The sequence below is a fragment of the Myotis myotis genome, unplaced genomic scaffold (genome assembly GCF_014108235.1).
Source record: "Myotis myotis isolate mMyoMyo1 unplaced genomic scaffold, mMyoMyo1.p scaffold_m19_p_1, whole genome shotgun sequence".
Classification (NCBI taxonomy): Eukaryota; Metazoa; Chordata; class Mammalia; order Chiroptera; family Vespertilionidae; genus Myotis; species Myotis myotis.
In genome coordinates this window covers 153,898,907-153,919,102 of record NW_023416313.1, presented here as the reverse complement: position 1 = coordinate 153,919,102, position 20,196 = coordinate 153,898,907, and the positions used below count along the sequence as shown (strand labels likewise).

Genomic DNA, 20,196 nt, shown 5'->3' with positions numbered 1-20,196 from the left:
CGGATTGAAAGAAAATCCTTTCTGTCTGCTCCTTATCTGGAAAGGTGGGGTGGTTTCTTGGCATGAGGATCAGAGTATTAAACTAACAGTCATTCATGAGATCTTCATTCACTTTCTAGCTCTGCCTTTAACTAGTTTATAATCTCTGGGGACCTCAATAACTTCACCATAAAATGGGGGTGTTTGATTAGATTAGTGGTTTTCACACTGGCAGTTCCGCAGCATTGCCTTGCTGACTGTCAGAGGGGGTGTGGGGCGTGCGAGCCATAAAAGAAGTCTCCACTCAGGGTTCCTCACTCCCTGTTTTCTCAAAGCAGCTTCATTTTTAAACCTATACACAGTACATATTGGGATTTCATATAGGATTTTATATGAAAAACAAACAAACTCAAAAATCTGTATTTTTTGAGAAATACTAACACTGAGTTTATTTACAACATGGACCTTGCGTTGTGCATGGTGTCTTTGGGTGACTGGAGGGGACTTTGGATGTGATTAACACTTCCAAGTTAAATATCAATAATTTCACCTTCAGCTACAGAAAACCTGCAGACTTACTGCCGTGGTGTTTATTTTTTCTAGGCCCTACTCCCCACAAGGCGCTGGTTTAATACCATCCTGGACGACTCCCACCTTTTGGTTCACTGCTACCTTTCCAACCTTGTTCATAGGGAAGAGGATGGCCATCTTTTTTCCCAGGTGAGCATTGATGTATCTGAACATACTTACTCTTCTTATTTCTGAATTGACCTTTTTCTGCCATGAAACTGGGAGTACCAGAGCATCACACAAAGCAATTTTGTCTGCACAGCAAAAGAAACCATCAACAAAACAACGAGAAAACCCACTGTGTGGGAAAACATATTTGCCAATGTCATATCCGATAAGGGCCTAATCTCCAAAATTTATAGGGAACTCATACAACTTAACAAAAGGAAGATAAACAATCCAATCAAAAAATGGGCAAAGGACCTAAATAGACACCTTTCAAAAGAGGACATTCAGAAAGCCAAGAGACATATGAAAACATGCTCAAAGTCACTAATCATCCGAGAGATGCAAATCAAAACAACAATGAGGTACCATCTCACACCTGTCAGACTGGCTATCATCAACAAATCAACAAACGACAAGTGCTGGAGAGGATGTGGAGAAAAAGGAACACTTGTGCACTGCTGGTGGGAATGCAGACTGGTGCAGCCACTATGGAAGACAGTATGGAGTTTCCTCAAAAAACTACAAATGGAACTCCCATTTGACCCTGTGATCCCACTTCTAAGAATATATCCCAAGAAACCAGAAACACCAATCAGAAAGGATATATGCACCCCCATGTTCATAGCAGCACAATTCACCATAGCTAAGATCTGGAAACAGCCTAAGTGCCCATCAGTAGATGAATGGATTAGAAAACTGTGGTACATCTACACGATGGAATACTATGCTGCTCTAAAAAGGAAGGAACTCTTACCATTTGCAACGTCATGGATGGAACTGGAGAGCATTATGCTAAGTGAAATAAGCCAGTCAATGAAGGAAAAATACCACATGATCTCACTCATTCATGGATAATAGAGACCATTATAAACTTTTGAACAATAATAGATACAGAGGCAGAGCTGCCTCAAACAGATTGTCAAACTGCAGCAGGAAGGCCGGGGAGGGTTGCGGGGCAGGAGGTAGGGGGGTAAGAGATCAACTAAAGGACTTGTATGCATGCATAGAAGCATAACCAGTGGACATAAGACATTGGGGGATAGGGGAGGCTAGGGGACTGTCTAGGGCGGGGGGATAAAATGGACACATATGTAATACCCTTTGTAATACTTTAAGCAATAAAAAAAAAAAAAAACCAATTTTGCTTTACATTGAATTGAATAATGAAGATTTCTTATTAGTCATTTCTTAAGTAAAATCAAGTCCTAATGTACAAAATGAATGCATTCCTGTATAGGTGGCCTCTAGTACTGACATAACTTTTTGCTAATCACATGTGATTTTATTATTATTTTACTAAATTATGTGTGATGTGGTCCCACATAACCACTGTGGAATATAACAGATGATGAGCATTCATTTCAAGTAAACTATGCCCTAACACTATGGCCCTCCTTCCATGAGATGATGCTGCCAGGCAGTTGAGAGCATGGATGTGTATACGCTTTGTTTGTTAACTTGGATAAGAAGATGAAAGTGTTAGCATTTTGCGTTTCCTGTAATGTCATCCAGAAGAAAAGTCTTCTAACAAACTTCTGACACTTGTCTTTTGATGAGGTCATAGTTAGAGATACAATTTTTATGTGTTTACATATTATAAGACTTCTTTTATATTATGTCTGTGGGCATTCCTTTTTCTTTCTCATTCTCTTATTAAATCCCAGTGATTTAATTCATATATTAAAATCCTACTATCCGCTATGCCATAGGTTAGAATTAAGAATAATAAAGATTTGGGGCAAAGGCAGCCTAATGAACTGTGCTGATGCTGCTGCTGCAGGGGAAGCAGGCCTCGCTTAGCAGCAGGAACTGAGCCAAAGCACAGCCTGATGGCCATGGAGTCTGAGGAGAGGAGTAGATCAGTTAGCCTTCCCCACCTTGCTGTTTTCCCTCATGGAGGAGATTCTCCTATCATGAATTCCAAAACCCTCATTCAGAAAATTCTCAGTGGCCAAAGTAGAAGACCTCAGGAGTTTCCTCTAGTGGTGTAGTTCTATAAATTGGCAGTCATGTAGATTGATTTCCCCCTATTGAAATGATTGGCTTTGATTAGATCCATGGTTGGCAAACTGCGGCTCGCGAGCCACATGCGGCTCTTTGGCCCCTTGAGTGTGGCTCTTCCTAAGCCTTAGGAGTATCCTAATTAAGTTAATAACAATGTACCTACCTATATAGTTTAAGTTTAAAAAATTTGGCTCTTAAAAGAAATTTCAGTCGTTGTACTGTTGATATTTGGCTCCGTTGACTAATGAGTTTGCCGACCACTGGATTAGATCATCAGTGTCTCTTATTATTGGGGTTGGAGCCTAAGTTCTTCTCTGTATAAGTAAACCGTGTATATGAAATAGACTTAATTTATTCACATACGTACCTATTCTCACATAAATAAAACACGCTTGGGTATGTTCTGAAATGTTTGTTGTACTGTTTACATTATAAAATTTTTCAGCACCTCTGAGAAGGTAAATGGACTTATTAGTTTTAATAAACAGTGTCTGTTGATGCTTTCTTGCTCTTATGTTCACACAGTTTGTTAATTTAAATATATCCTTTCAGCTTTTGGACATGCTTAAATTCTATACTGGTTTCGAGATTAATGACCAGACTGGAAATGCTCTGACAGAGAACGAGATGACTACCATTCACTATGATAGAATCACTTCTCTACAGGTAATTCAAATGCATGATAGCCTTTGCTTCTGCTCCATAACGTCAGGCCATGAGTAATTTGTGATTTTCATAGTACAAATAGAATAGGTATTAATTTAATACTGTTTTCATTTTAAACTTTGAGTTCATGAAAAAAAATGTCTTGCTTTCATAGGCCTCATCCTGATACTCAGAAATAATAGTTACTGGGCCAATTTAATGCATTTAAATATCAGTTGTATTTTATGAAAGAGATATTTCAACATATGACAAAGTAGTATGAACATTTTGTACATTTTTTTTTAACTTGAATTTTTTTTTATTTTTAATTTTTAAGCCTTACACAAGGACATGTTTTTACTGATTGGAGAGAGAGAGAGAGATTCATTGGTTGCCTCCCACAGTTGCCCCTACCAGGAATTGAACCCTCAACCTGGGTATGTGCCCTGACAGGGAATGAATCCCACCACCTTTTGGTGTACAGGATGACGCTCTAACCAACTGAGCAACACTGGCCAAGGCAACATTTTGTACATTTTAAAGATAAACACAGGTAATGAAATTTAGCAGTATAGCTCAGATGTAAAAAAAAAAAAATACCTTTGTGTCCTACTAATGCTCTCTTGCTCTTGAGCTCCATTTTCTCTGGTGGCAGAAAAATTTTTTTTTAAATATATTCTGATTTTTTACAGAGAGGAAGGGAGAGAGAGAGTTAGAAACATCAATGAGAGAGAAACATCGATCAGCTGCCTCCTGCACACCCTCTACTGGGGATGTGCCCGCAACCAAGGTACATGCCCTTGACCGGAATCGAACCTGGGACCCTTCAGTCCACAGGCTGACGCTCTGTCCACTGAGCCAAACCAGTTAGGGCAGAAAGAAACTTTTGTTTGTCAGTTTAAAGTAATTCAGTTCTTTCTGTTCTAAAAAGTCATTTTTGGGATAAAGACTCAAACTTAAGTTCAACTGTCTTTCATAATCAATTCCACTGTCTCTCACAGTGTCTCTGCTCTCCCTCTTCTTTCCCAGTCCGCACTGGGGTGCATGGAGACACTAGGATAGCCTCATTGTTTGGAAGAGGAGTGATGGGCACACTGTCTCCATTCAGACTTGCTTTCCTCGGAGTGTTATTGTTTTTGTCCTTGTGCCTCTGCCCTTGAAGTGACCCTGGCTGGTATGGCTTGTGGTCTGTGTTCCTGGCACAGGCGGGGCATGATGATTGCTCTCAGAGAGCTTGGCTGTCTCCCTGCTGACGAGGCCCAGCTTTGTTCTTGATGGTGCTAGAACTCTCCTGAGAGGTGACTCCCATTCATTTCCCAGCTTAGCTCACTCTTCAGGTTTGGATGGCAGGGTCATTTGCCATTGCCTGTATTAATCTCATGGCAAGCTCATCCATAACTTTAGCAACCTTCTGCATGATCCTCTAGGGGGTACGTGAAAAATTCTGGGTCTTCTATGTACCACATGGGCATTAAGGAAGACGGGATGTTATTTCTTTCTCCTATCAAATCAGCATAATGCCACTATTTCTGTTTTCTTCGAGCTTACCCCATGTTGGTTGGGGTGGTAGGCCCTCTGTTTCCAGGGTTCTAATGTAAAGCAGGGTACAAGCTCACTATACTTTTGGCCTCAAGCTATCTCTTCAGTGGGGGTTTTCCTTAAAAATTAAAACTTCCTTTTAGTTTTGTTAGAGCCATTTCTCGATAATAGTGTTTTGTTTTTCTTCCCTCATGTCAATGAAGCTGGCTTCCGTATATATTCAGAGGACAAGTTTAGAAATAAAAAACTGAACATTGACTCTTTGTTTTTGCATTTCTGCTAGAACTTTTCTAGTTTTCCCCCAGTTTATTGACTGCTTCTAGCTAAATAAGGCAGAGGTCACATATGAGAAGCTTTGAAAGAGAAGTGCATAAATATATTTTTAAATGTTTTTACTATAGAATATATAAATTGTAGATTGTATTAATATGTGGACATTAATTATTGATATTTTTTTGTTTGCTTTTCTTTTCTAGAGAGCTGCTTTTGCACATTTCCCTGAACTCTATGATTTTGCCCTCTCCAATGTGGCGGAAGTAGATACTCGGGGATCCTTGGTCAAGTTATTTGGACCTCTTAGGTAAGGTAACATGAAAGGAAAACAGAATTTTCATGTTTTCTTTTATAGTGCTTTAGGTAATGTTACTTGCTGCCCTATTTATTGACAACCAGAACTAGCTAGTGCTTCTCTAGCATGTGGTATCTTTGAGTGACCTATATATAATTATCCATCCTTTTCTGTTCTTTGTAAAATTTATGTTTTTCATAACATACAGTTTCCTAGATTTTAATTTTTTCTTAGAATATAACATAAACCTGGTATCCCATCAGTCATAAACAACATACAACAGAAACCAAAAATGTTCATCATACACTAGTCCCCTCTTATCCACTGTTTCGCTTTTTATGGATAAAAACAGAAACACTCAATGGAAAATTTCAGAAATAAATCATCAGTTTTAAATTGCATACTGCCCTGCTTTGTCCTGCCTGGAACGTGAATCATCCCTTTGTCCAGTGATCTTTGCTGTATACCTACTAGTCACTTAGTTGCCATCTTGATAGCCAGATTAACTTTTTTAGTGTTGAAGTGCTTGTATTTCATTATTTTAATTTATGCCCCAAAATCCCAAAATGCAAGAGTAGTGATGCCAACAATTTGAATATGCCAAAGAGAAGCTATAAATTACTTCCTTGGTTTAATAAGAAAGAAAGTGTATGTTAAGGTTGCTAAGGTCTTTGAACCTTGAAATTGTGAATCTTGAAACTAAAGAAGGAAAAAGAAATTCATGCTAGTTTTGCTGTCTCACTACAGACTAAAAATTATGGCCACAGTGCATGATAAATGCTTAGTTAAGATGGAAAAAGCCTTAAGGTTGTGGGTAGGGGACACAAACAAAACGTTTTCCAATTGCTGTGCCAGAAAGCATTGAGCCTATATGAAGACGTCAGCCAGGGATCCCCTGAAATGAGTGGCACCAGGGCATTTACTGCAAGGAAGGGATGGCCAGACAGATTCAAGAATAGGCTTGGACTGATATAAAAATTCCTGGAGAGGCTGCATTTGCCGATGAAGAAGCTGCTGCCATGTTTCTGGTAGAGTTGAAGAAGTTGATTAAGGACAAAGGTGTGTGTATGTATGTATGTATATACTAGAGGCCCAATGGCTCGGCCCTCGCAGCCCTGGCTTCATCCAGGTTGTCCGGAAGGTTGTCTGGATGGTTCACATTTTTTATTTTTGCCATTATTCAAGTCTGAATAGCCATCATTTGTCAGTTCTTTCAAATAAGCATCGTATACAAAATGTGGACCTCCCATTCTATCATAGAATTTTTTAAAAAACGGATACTCAGGGGTCCAGGTTTATAACTGCTTCATTGGGGACATTCTTATAACTGGGGTTTTGTGGTTTTGTTAAAACTGCGTATGCATGCAGAATGCTATAACTACTTATAGTACCAGTTGGTGCCACTGCCTTGATCTGTGCCAGCAGCTTTGACCGCCATTGCTTTGCACTGTCATTGTATATGTAAAGACGGTGAAAAAATATTGTTTGAGTATGCATATAAAAAAGTGTAGTCATTGCAGACTTCCTGAAAGGACCTTCTCAGGGACCACAACAGGTTTTCAGAAAACACTTTGAGAACTCTGTATTAGGGGCTTTCATTGCTGATATTTTATATTTGCTACTCATGTCACAGGACTATATTTTCTAGGTAAAACTTTTTAAACGATCTATAAAATTACATATTTCAGAAGTGAAGTAAGTTAAAATATTCTGATTTGAATCTTCTCTATTCTGCAGTTCAAATACACTCCACCAGGTGGCATCATACCTCTGCTTGTTACCAACTCTTCCTAAAACTGAAGACACAACTTTTGATAAAGAATTTCTTCTAGAATTGCTGGTAAATATATGTTAATATTCTTCAAACTTTGCACGTGGTTCTCCCTACCTGTTTGAATGACTTAAAAATGTAGATTGGTACATATTTTTTCCGGACTAAAGATTACATACATAATTATGTTATCATTTGGTTTTATCTGATTTCTTTTCTCATCTCTTGCATTTTTTCAAGTTTTTTACCTCTTAAAACTGCTTTATGGAATGCATTTGTTCCATGCAAACATGTATGAGCAACTCCTATATCAGGCACGGGAGTCATGCACTGGGGATCCATAGGTCGCTGACACCATTCCTGCCTGTAAGGGGTCACAGTTACACACTCTTATTTAATATACCATATGTAGGACCTTGAATATGAAGCCCTACCTTTATCACTAGAAAATTCAGGAATGTTTAGAAATAAAGTTATCACTAACTTAGTGGTTTAAGAATTCTAAGGATTTCTTAATCATTTTGGGAAGTGACGGCTTTAACTCTTAAACTAATTCTTTTTTTAATAAACTTTTATTTGTTCATGCAGTTTTAGGTTCATAGAAAAATTGAGGGGAAGGGACAGACCTTATTTTTAATTTCAGTAAAATATTTAATAAAATGGATGAGTATGTACCATACTCCCACTATGAAAATTTAAGTTGTTTGCAGTGTTTACTGTCACAAATAATGATGCAATCCTGATACATGCCTCTTTGTGCCCATATATGGACATTTAGGAGAGGTACCAAGAAGTGAAGTTATTTAACTGAATCGTGCTGCTTATTTAAAAGATAAAAGATGCAGCCATATTATCCTCCAAAAGTTATATGTTCCCACCAACAGTGTATTAAAGTATGTCTCTTTAGGCTCTTATCAGTATTGAGTATTACAAGTCATCCCAATTTTTGCCAGTCTCACAGGGAAAAAAAATAATAGCTTGTCTTAATTTTTTTGTTTCCTAACTGCCAAAAGGTTGAGGTTGTGGGTTTTTTTTCATTTGTTTTAGATTTTATTTTTATACTTATACATACATGCACTGTGATGTATATATACATTTTTTACACACATGGAACCATAATGGGCACATGGTTTTGTGACTTATATTCCAAGCTAATACTTTTAATGTAGGGTACAAAATATAGTCCCTTACTGGAGACAGAAAGATGATATATGCTAGTTTTTGGGGTAGTAACAGTAAACTTTGTAGCAGGTGTTTTTAAGCCTGGTGACAGGTGTGTAAGTGCCATTTGGAGAGAAATCCTTGGGAAGGGTTTTAACTTAAATTCATGTATGGGAAATACTCTTTTTTAAAATTTAAAATTTCATTATATTTTTTTTTATACCCATCAAAAATACTTTTTATTGATATATTACTTGTATGAAATGTGTGTCCTGGGTCACCATCTTTGCTTTCTTTTTTATAAATCGCTTTTCATTTTCTCTGACTACAAGTGCTTTCTGGAAATTCCTTGTTGTGTTTCCTGACAATTTAAAATCTTCTCCTGTAAGTCAGGGTTGGAAACGAGGATTTTTCCAGGAATCTTTGTATTGGAAAATAGTTCTGAGTATAGAGTTGATTCTATGCCTTTTAGTGTTTTATAGCTAAGATTTCACCCTTAAAATTTAAATAGTTATTCCAAAAGAAAACAATTTTTCAAATTTATAGTGCTCTAGCATTATCTTTCATTTATCCTTCTACTGAAGGATTTCCTTAGGCTTTGGATTCTTCTTACTAGTATATCCAAATTATGATTAAAAAGTTGAAATATGCATATTATTTGGATGATATCACACTGTCATCTTCCCTAAAATAATACTATTTCTACTGAAGAGATGTGACACATTTTCAAACATATCATCTTAGCATATGTTAATTGGGCAACAAACTTAATTCAGTATTTGAGATAAATCACAATGGAAGGGCACATAGAGTTCATTAAGTCCACCTATCTCATGTTATAAATTAGACTGAGACCAGCTTATTACTAAACTTTCCCAGATTGTTTAGCAAGTCAGTATAAGAATGAAAACTATTGCCTAGGACAGTAGTCGACAAACACATTAGTCAACAGAGCCAAATATCAAGAGTACAACGATTGAAATTTCTTTTGAGAGCCAAATTTTTTAAACTTAAACTATATAGGTAGGTACATTGTTATTAACTTAATTAGGGTACTCCTAAGCTGGCCTTTGCTAAAAACGTCCTCAATCTGATTGAGGTACATTCGCTGGGGTCGACCCCTTCCAACTCTCCCATCCACACTCGTCTTGTATACTTATTTCATCTATCTCAGTGGTCGGCAAACTGCGGCTCGTGAGCCACATGCGGCTCTTTGGCCCCTTGAGTGTGGCTCTTCCACAAAATACCACGTGCAGGTATGCACATACAGTGCGATTAAAACTTCGTGGCCCATGCACAGAAGTCGGTATTTTGTGGAAGAGCCACCCTCAAGGAGCCAAAGAGCTGCATGTGGCTCGCGAGCCGCAGTTTGCCGACCACTGGCCTAGGATTTGGGGCTTCCATTTTTTTTCTTACATAAACCAGTGCTGAGTGCTATGGTTTCTAAAATCTTGGCATGTGGCAGGCACTTTGAAGCTATTTTATAGTAGTCCATTCATTTTCATAAGAAACCTGAGAGGTGACTGACATTTTATCTTTTTCAGTGAAAAGGAAACTAAGATCAGGGAGGTTGAGGTACCTTGCCTGGCTTTTACATAGCTCATAAGTAGAGGTACTGGGAGTTGAACTCACATCTGTCTGATTCCAAAGACCATCACGATTGGTACTTCCTGCATCTTTGACTTCTTGGGGGGGGAGGTGATTGAAAAGGGAAATGAAATATCTTGTTAAGTGCTACAGTAACTGCAAGATATGAGACTTTTCACTCCATGCTTTGGGTGAATTTTTCCATAAATTATTTTGATTAAAAAAAGATGCTTCTAACTTTCTGCCTGAACCTGTTCTTTTAGGTATCTCGTCATGAACGTCGAATTTCTCAGATTCAGCAGTTGAACCAGATGCCTTTGTATCCAACTGAGAAAATCATATGGGATGAAAATATTGTCCCAACTGAGTACTATTCAGGGGAAGGTATGATAAAGAATTACAGAATCCAGGTGTAGCATGAAACTTAGTTTAGAATTCATATGTAAATGAAAATACCCCTACGTAATATTACATTAGGATAATTTTATGGTACCCTCAAGGTCAACTTTAGAAACTAGAAACTATTTAGTATTTTGAATACTTTGCTTTAAGGATTTAAATTTTAACCATAATGTCACCAAATATTTGGTAGTGCTTTTTTAGAGGCTCTTTGAATTCCTTATAGAGCCAGGTAATGACCACCATAAAAACACATTGTCCTTTGTTAATAATTAACCTTAGTTTTGATTCAAAATGGTACCATCTGGTTTGTTCACTTATCTATTTTAACAGATCGTTTCTAAATGCTTTTGCTCATCTAAGGATGAGGATTCACCACAATTGAGTATATGCCAAAGTGCATTCTCACACATTTTGAAAGCATATTTCAAAAATTTGAGAAAAACTTCTGAACAACAGAATTAGAAGTAATGTGGCTATTTTAAAGACATGGCCAGTGTAGCTATTGGTACATTTATTTAAAAGAAAAACTTATTTCAGAGTCATATCCTGAGATATGACTCAGGTAAACCCAGTGTGCTAAAACTGCTAGATTTCAGAATAGGCAATCTTCATATCTCTTAATGTCTGACAGTGATTAATGCATTATTTCCTCATTTTTCTTATTTGTTCATACTAAAAGCATTAATGACCATATATGTATGATGTCTAACACATTGACTAGTCGGTCCCTAAAGGGCAAATAACACTTAAGAATATTTTGTCTTTTTAATAAAAAGTTTATGTGTCCTTAAAAATGTAAACAGTCTTATAGCTAGCTTTTGGTACTAGTCAATGATGCTAGTCTGAGTTTAAGACATATTTTGATTAGTAAAGTATTACTTTTCTTCCATTCCCATGGTTAATGAATTTAAATAGAAAGGAATACTTTTCAGAATTTAAGTTTTTATACATTTCATAGACTGAGATTAGTTGCCAAATGGTTGGACTTCAGTACTGTTTTCAGAGACGTGGCTACGTCTTGCTGTTATTCACTGACCATGGATGGGGCTGTGCTGTGGAGCCCAATACCTGGTGCTATGAACTAAGCAAGACCCAAGCTCTGACTGCACGATCAGCGAGCTTCTCCAAGCTTCTAAGGAGAGAAAATAAGTATAAAATTGGGGCAGAAATAAAAAATACAGTGTGAGAATTGTAAAGAAAATCTTTGTAAAACTTCTTATTATCAAATAAACACTAAATGCAGAACATTACTAATTATCATAAGGGAAGCACCATGAAACCCTTATAGCTACCTCGTCAGTTATTCCAGAACCCTTCCTTTCTAGTCACAGCTTCCTCAACTTGAATGTAACCATTTATTTCTTGGCTTTTATAACCATCATTATCTTGCATTTTTAAAATAGTTTTATCACTCAGTTGTTTATCCCTAGACACTAAAGCCAGTCCTGCACATTTAAAAAAATGTCTTTTACTTTACAGGTATCCCCTATATACCTTCCTTTTCTTTCTATTGAGGAACCTGCATATAGAAACATGTATAGTTTCCTATAGTCTGGATTTTTCTAAGTGACTGTGAGCATGTCCCCTGCTTTTTATTTTTCTTGCAAATTGGCAACTAGATGCAGAGGCTCAATCAGGCTGAGGTTCTCTCTCTTTGGCAAGATTCTTGGTGTTAGTGTGTTTATTTTCATCGGGAGGCACATAATGTCTGATTGTCTTTTTGTCATGTTAGTAGCCATTGCTGCTTAATAGCTAGATTTGTTAATTCAGTGATCATTGTAAAATGGTGACATTTTAATTGTCTTTTCTTTTTAATAAAAGTATGTTGTTGAAGAAGATGCTTTCTCTCAGCCTCTGACCTGAAAGCAATTGAATTACATTTTAAGTCAGAGTTTACTAACATAAACACTATGAAATTTTTCTATATCAATGTTTCTTGCTTTTAAGTGCGTTATTGCTTTGGTAAGGATACGTAGGGATGATGAAAATATGATTTGCCAGTAAAATATGTTTTAGGTTCTTTTTTAAAAAAAAACTTTACATATTGTTGCTGAGTGCTTGGTCATTTATTATCCATGGGACGTACTGTTAAGTGAGGATAATGGAAAGAATATTGTTTATTAATACAGTCAGAGAAGGGAAGTACCTTGGGGAATAACATACAATCAAGGCCTTACCCTTAAAGTATAGCAAGAAGGCAAAGGTTCAGAAGAGCACAGGGGTGTTCATTGGAGATAGATTTATACAATGTGATATACTCATTCAGTTTTCTTGGTAATTTTGTTTGGGATTCATTTTATGGTAGCATTATTTCAAGATTTGCCAAGTAAATTAGGTGGTAAAGGGAGAATTTTTAAACTACTCAAGACTGTATTCAAGCATCTCCAGATACTTGGTAGAAGCGCTATTCGGATATGATTCACTGATGTGCAGATTACATGTATTAATGAAATTCATCTTTTTTTAAATATATGTTTATTGATTTTAGAGAGGGAGATAGAAACATCAATGATGCGAGAGAATCATTGATCAGCTACCTCCTGCACATCCCTTACTAGGGATCGAGCCTGCAACCCAGGCATGTGCCCTTGACTGGAATCGAATCTGGGACCCTTCCGACCACAGGCTGACACTCTATCCCAGTGATGGCGAACCTTTTGAGCTTGGTGTGTCAGCATTTTGAAAAACCCTAACTTAACTCTGGTGCCGTGTCACATATAGAAATTTTTTGATATTTGCAACCATAGTAAAACAAAGATTTATATTTTTGATATTTATTTTATATATTTAAATGCCATTTAACAAAGAAAAATCAACCAAAAAAATGAGTTCGTGTGTCACCTCTGACACGCGTGTCATAGGTTCGCCATCACTGCTCTATCCACTGACCCAAACCAGCTAGGGTTGAAATTCATCTTTTATTTTCAATTCTTAACATATAGCATTTATTAACTTGGTTTCACTTATGTGTGGTAGTAGAAATAAGACCTTATTAAATATGCTATATTTTAGATATAAAATTAGATTCTTACCAAATTTGTTATGCCTTTTTTATAGAGAGAGCAGATGTCTGATTAAAAAAAAATTCAATTATGGTTGTTATTTTCCTTTTCAGGTTGTCTTGCTCTTCCCAAGCTAAATTTGCAGTTTTTGACTCTTCACGATTACCTCCTAAGGAACTTTAATCTCTTCCGCTTAGAATCAACTTATGAAATTAGGCAGGACATTGAGGACAGTGTCAGCAGAATGAAGCCTTGGTAAGTAAATTGGTTCCACTTGCAATGCAGTGATGCAAACAGTGACTGACACACTTCTGTCAGAAAGCTCATGATGTGTTCAGAAATAATATACCTGGCACAAAGGTGCTCTCCAAAACAGGAGATACTCTTTTTTAAAAAATACATTTTTATTGATTTTTTTACAGAGAGGAAGGGAGAGGGATAGAGAGTTAGAAACATCAATGAGAGAGAAACATTGATCAGCTGCCTCCTGCACACCTCCTACTGGGGATGTGCCCGCAACCAAGATACATGCCCTTGACCGGAATCAAACCCAGGACCCTTCAGTCCGCAGGCCGACGCTTTATCCATTGAGCCAAACTGGTTAGGGCAGGAGAGACTCTTTGAGAAAAACTTGAATGTGAATGTATATCAAAAGTGCTAAAATATAAAACCTGGGTATTTGGGATGGGACGGGGGATAAGGGAAGAGCAGTCATTATCCTTGGGGTGGTGGCGGCAGGGAAAGAGAAATGTCAAGAGGAGTAGGTAGAGCACTAGTAAAAGAGGAAAGAGTGTGGGCTGGCAGCAGGCCTGTGCAAGGGCAGGATAGTTTAGTCCTGTCACCGCTAGTGTCAGTCGACCTGTTGAGGGAACCTGTCAGGAGGTGAGGGCGTGGCCGAACGTCGCACAGAGTGGAACATGGGGAGTCTTCCCTGGGCCTCCATCCATTGATTGCCTGGAAGAGACTAAGTCATCAGCGTTTACTCTTAGGGCCAGTGAGTCGGTCTTGTTGTTTGAGAAACTCTCTTGCTTGAGCTCAGCCTCCCACCTGCCAGCTCAGTCCTTCAGCTAGGAAGAGACTTTCATTCCGCTTCCAGGCGGCTCTGCTGTATCCCTGCGAAGGTTCGTTTTCCTTTTAGACTTGACTGACTTCAGGTAAATGCCCTCGGTCACTATTCCATTCTGAGTATAACATTGATGGAGATGAATTACATATCACAAGTGACTATAAACAAGTAAAATAACTCTCTAAAATGAATTTTTGTTACATTATAGTTACACCACGCATACTTATACAATTATACTGTATTCTATATGAAAAGCTTAACATATTTTGAGTGTGAACTGATTTCAGGTATCTTCTAGACTTCTCCCCTTACTAATTACAGAGAACTGCATGGACACTGTGATTATGATCTATTTTTTCCCCTTCATATTTTATTTCACACACAATTCTATTTTTTATTAGTTATTATGTGAATAGTTATTCTGGGTGAGACTATAAAACACAACATAAAGTATTTTTGTCTTAATAATCAGTTGAGTCAGGAGGCAGGCTAGCACTGTGAAGTTTGTATACCCACTGGCTGATGATCCCTGCCCACAGCTTTGCTGAAATTGCTGCCCATTGTTTGAGCCCCGGGAGTGCTTGATCAGAAAGCTTCCTTAGAATTTATGGTTACCTTGCATTTACATGCACAGATTCTGGACCTAATTTTGGCCATTTTGCCAAGTAGGAACTTGATAACTAGCAGTTTATCAAATACAGCTCACTCATATTTTATTTAAATGCCAAATAAAGCAATAACACTTATAATTCTTATTTATTAATAAAGGAACTTTTTTAAAAGTTGCATTTTCTGCTAGGGAAAAGAAAATGTCACTTTTTATAATTATCTTGTGATAATAAATTTTTCTAAATTTTCATTCCTAATTGCCCATGATTGAAAACTTAAAAACAGTGAGATCTAAAAAGGAGCATGTTCCGTGTATCCTGAAGGTAGAAAAGTAGCCACACCACTTTTCCCCATCACGTAATTCTAGTGATCATGTTTTCAGACTGATGAAACCACCGCTCAGGATAAGAAAGGATGTGTTTATGAGAGGCCGAAACCTGCACTTTTTAATGCTTCGTGTTGCAGGTAGATTTTATAAGGGGGGAGGAATTAGGGAAAATTAATGAGTGCTTGCTTAGAGATGGGAATAAGAATTGACTGCAACTGGATGAGAGGAATATTTTTTAATATGATGGAAATGTTCTAAAATTGGATTTGGGGGGATGGATGCACAGCTCTATCTATAATAATAAAAGCATAATATTCTAATTAAACCTGGCAGCCAAACAGCCTTCCAGACGAAGCCGTGGGGGCTGAGGCAGAGACAGTTAGGGGCGATCAGGCAGGCAGACGAGCAGTTAGGGGTGATCAGGCAGGCAGGCAAGTGGTTAGGGGCGATCAGGCAGACAGAGTGATTAGGGGCGATCAGACAGGCAGGCGAGTGGTTAGGGGCAATCAGGCAGGCAGGCAGAAGCGATTAGGAGCCAGCGGTCCCAGATTGCGAGAGGGATGTCTGACTGCCGGTTTAGGCCCAATTGGGATCTGGCCTAAACCGGCAGTCAGACATCCCCAAAGGGGTCCTGGATTGTGAGAGGGTGCAGGCTGGGCTGAAGGACCCCCGTGGCCTATCTTCCCTGTGCATAATTTTCGTGCACTGGGGGCCTCTAGTAAATTAATAAAATTACTGAATTGTACATTTACAGTGAATGAATTTAATGCTACTAAACTGTACTATCGTAAAGTTGAAAAAATGGGGACAGTGATAGAAAGTTATTACAAAGGGTTTAGGCACAAGGTGTAGTGCCTTTTTGTCCCAGTATGAACCAAGTCATTAGATTGGAAAATTTTTATTTTTAATTAGTTTTACTCTTTGATGTCATGAAGTTTTACAATTTTTGTTATGATACAAAGCCTTTACTTAGGATCTAGTTTCTTTGTAATCATGGCTTTTTGGCAATACTTTTAAATTTTGGAGTATTGCTGCAGTTTTTATATTACAGATTTCCCAAATATACTATTTAATGTAAAAATTAAAGCACTACTTAGACTAATATAAGAAGAAAGAATGAGTGTTTGGATGTTAGTGGCTCTAGCTATTACAGCTAGCTTGATTATTTGTCCCCCCAGTCCATGGTAGCATCTTTTAAATGATTTAACTATTATACCCTAAAGAAGTCATTTGCATAGATATTATTATTTGTTTGCTTGTTTTTAATTTTTTAAATCCTAACTTGTTCTGTAATGTTTTTGAAACAGCTTATAAAAATGCTTAGGGTACATAAGGTAAAATTAAATAGCTGAGACTATTTTATGAAGAAGAAAAAAGGATAAGAATATAAATAAAACTAAATGTGCTGGACTGTCTCATTCTTTGACAAAATAGTTCAACTATTATGTACATAAAGTTACCTTCTTACCTGGGGGGGTGTGGGGATGTTCCTCTATATTCTGAACCATGTTTGCCTCTTTCATCCTACCTTGTATACTCCGGATATATTGAGACTTATTTTTTTTTTAAGTGTAGAAATAAGAATTACTTATGTTAGGGCTTAAACACTAGCTAAACATGTATTCTTACTGGTTTTACTTGTCCAAAAGTTATATTTTGTTTGAGTAATCATGCACTTCTTTGCTTTTCAGGCAGTCTGAATATGGCGGTGTAGTGTTTGGTGGCTGGGCGCGAATGGCTCAACCCATTGTGGCTTTCACTGTGGTTGAGGTTGCCAAACCCAACATAGGTGAAAACTGGCCAACCCGAGTTCGTGCAGATGTCACCATCAATCTCAATGTCAGAGATCACATCAAAGATGAATGGGAAGGTAATCTTGCATTTCAAAAAGTGGTTACCTTTTACCTTTTTAGTTTATTATTCTAGAGGCCCAGTGCACGAAATTGGTGCACTGCGGGGGTGTCCCTCAGCCTGACTTGTGCCCTCTCACAGTCCGGGAGCCCTGTCATCAATCGCCCCAAAGAGGTAGGCCCTGCCCACCTGACTGGGGCTCCACAATGGATCGCCCCCGCAGAGGGAGGCCCCACCCACCCACCACAGTGCCACCGCAGGGTAGCCTGGGCCTCTCTTTGGGGCAATTGATCACGCCCCACAGAGGGAGGCCCTGCCCATCTGCCATAGCCCACTGGTCAGTGGCCTGGGCCTCCCTCTTTGGGGCAATTGTGGAGTCCCCCATTTGATCAATCGCCCTGCCAGCCAATGGCCTGGGCCTCCCTTGCAGGGTGATCATGCAATAGATTGTGCCTTGCAGAGGGAGGCCCGGCCCACCCACTGTAGCCCCCTGGTCAGTGGCCTGGACCTCCCTCTTTGGGACAATTGTGCAATTGATTCCGTCCTGCAGATGGAGGCCCCACCCACCTGCTGCAGCCCACTGGTCGGTGGCCTGGGCCTCCTCTTTGGGACGATTGTGGAGCCCCCTGATTGATCAATTGCCCTGCTGGCCAGTAACCTGGGTCTCCCTCTGTAAGGCGAACATGGGGCGATGGCTGAGCCCCCGACCAATTGCATCACACCCACCTTGGCTGGCCTGGCGCCAGTGGATGTCATAGTGTGGTGGTCCAGATGGTTGTTCTGCTGTTCAGCCGTTAGGTCGATTTGCATATTATGCTTTTATTATTATAGACTTTCACTTAGAGAATTAGCAAAGCACTTTTATTAAATGTTACCCTTCTAAACTCATGAAGTTTAATCCTTAAAATTTGATTTAAAGAATGGCAGTTGTCTTTGTAATTATCATTAGTAAAAAATACCAAGAATCATATTAGAATGATTAAATACCTTAATACTTTAATAAAAGCATACAATAGTATTCATATCAAAGTGTTTTTAAAATTGCAGTTAGCAGAGCTGAAAGTATTTTAAATCTTAAATTTAGTAAGGTAATGTTTATGAATTTGTAAGATCAACATAAAAAGTAAAAATACTAGTGTTCACTAAAGAAAGGGGGAACACAGGCAGAGCAAGAAAATAGATATTTTAAAAGATAAAAAGTGAAGAGAATAGGGATGCATACCATTTATGGAAAATAAAGATACAAAATCAAAACTAGACAAACTCAAAAGGAATTTTAGGGGGATCTACAAAACAATTCAGAAAGAAATAATAATAGTTTATATTCATCAAAGGGGAGAAGTCAGATAATTAGTCAGTGAAATTCTATGTACTCAACAGTAAATAAATAAGAATTCAGAGATATTAAATGAGTTATTTTTTTATTTTTTGCCAGGCAAGATTTGAGGGATGGGAGTTCCACAGTCAATTTTATTTAGGGATAAATATGTTGAGAGTTACTACGTAAGATAGGATTAAAACAGTGCTAACATCTGTGCCTGAAATGTCGCATGAGCTGAGTTTTAATTGGCACTTCTCTTTTTCTCCCAGCTGTCTGTGAGAGCCCTTGCTGCCTTGTTGTTAGACATAGTAGCTGGTACATTTTATCTCCTTTCACCTTCTTGGCATGCCAGAAGGAAAGGGATAGTCTCTTAATGGTTTACTTTTCAAAAACCATTGCTGTCGACATAGCTGTTTATAACCACAGGGACTGTATGATATATTTATCACATTAATTCTGAAGGAATCCAGCAAAGAAGCTGACCAACTGTTTGACAAATGGCCACTGTAGTGGGTATCATTTGTGACAGATTTTGCAACTTCAGTTTCCTTCAAAAGAGTTGTAATCTGATGCCTTACACATCTAGAATAATGTGTACCTTTATCATTTCTAAATATTGAGGAAGACGTTAAGTTGTTGGAGATGGCCTTCTATTTATTGCCCTTTAGAGTTAAGGAGGTATTAAAATAAGCACTGTTTTATGATAGGTAGTAAACTGCCATAACTTATTGGCTACTCCTCAATGTAATATTGGAAATAAACTTAAAAACAAAGATCCTTTACAGAAACTTACAGATGACAGATGGCAAGTCTGCATTGTGGTATTAAGGGGAAAAAATAATGTTTTATCCAATCCCCTTTCCTCCATTACTTTGCAGACTGCTATCAGGACATCAGTCATTTTTTGAGGGGGTGAAGGAGAGCTCTTCTTTTCTTTTAAACATAGGCCTCTGGTAGAATAAGAAATAGAATGGGTGAATTTTGATGGGTAGGATAGAGAACAATCGGGTATTATGAGGGGAGCCACTCATATTTTAAGGAATGGTGGAGAGAAGAGTGTTTTCTGGGAGGCCAGAGCCAAAATTCACACCCAGTATTGATCACAAAGAGTAACCTAGTAGAAAATTGAGGCAAAAATATTAGAGAGAGGTTCTAGTAATGAATATTATCCCTGTGAAAACAGAATAGTTTTGAAGAATTTAAGGTAAATACTATAAAACATTCTTCTTGTTCCTGTAAGAATGTGTGAATTTCAGGCCCTTCTCCATCCCTCATTTAAAATTAAGGAAACAAAATTAAGGAAATTGAAATGCCGGATTCTGCTCAAAAGGCACATTCACAGATGGAATGAATGCAGATGGTTGAAAGGAGAGAGGTAGTTGAGCTCATTGTAATATAGGTATTTTTGATGTAGATCTGTAATGTCCCACAGTAAAATTATCTGCCTTAGGAGGGAATGGGCACTCATCCTTCCTTGATACCAAAAAGCGACATTGGTAGAGACAAAATTACCTCTCAGGCCACTTCTTTGTCTCAAAGACTTGGACCTTTTAATGAGTTGTGCAGATCAGAAGTCACAAATCACAGAACAGTTCCTTTAGTTCTCATTGCTTCTCCTGCTAATT

General features: G+C 38.0%; 1 protein-coding gene across 3 annotated transcripts in view; it reads left to right on the top strand.

Annotated features, from left to right (window-relative positions):
- Window positions 1-20,196, top strand: part of AQR (aquarius intron-binding spliceosomal factor) — a 96,750-nt gene that overhangs the window by 30,990 nt on the left and 45,564 nt on the right. For all 3 annotated transcript variants that reach the window (XM_036296574.1, XM_036296579.1, XM_036296568.1), the window contains 7 exons: window positions 583-699; window positions 3,274-3,387; window positions 5,382-5,485; window positions 7,211-7,313; window positions 10,256-10,376; window positions 13,510-13,651; window positions 17,091-17,269. In XM_036296574.1, coding sequence (XP_036152467.1) covers window positions 583-699; window positions 3,274-3,387; window positions 5,382-5,485; window positions 7,211-7,313; window positions 10,256-10,376; window positions 13,510-13,651; window positions 17,091-17,269 — 880 coding nt within the window. The remainder of the gene's footprint in view (window positions 1-582; window positions 700-3,273; window positions 3,388-5,381; window positions 5,486-7,210; window positions 7,314-10,255; window positions 10,377-13,509; window positions 13,652-17,090; window positions 17,270-20,196) is intronic.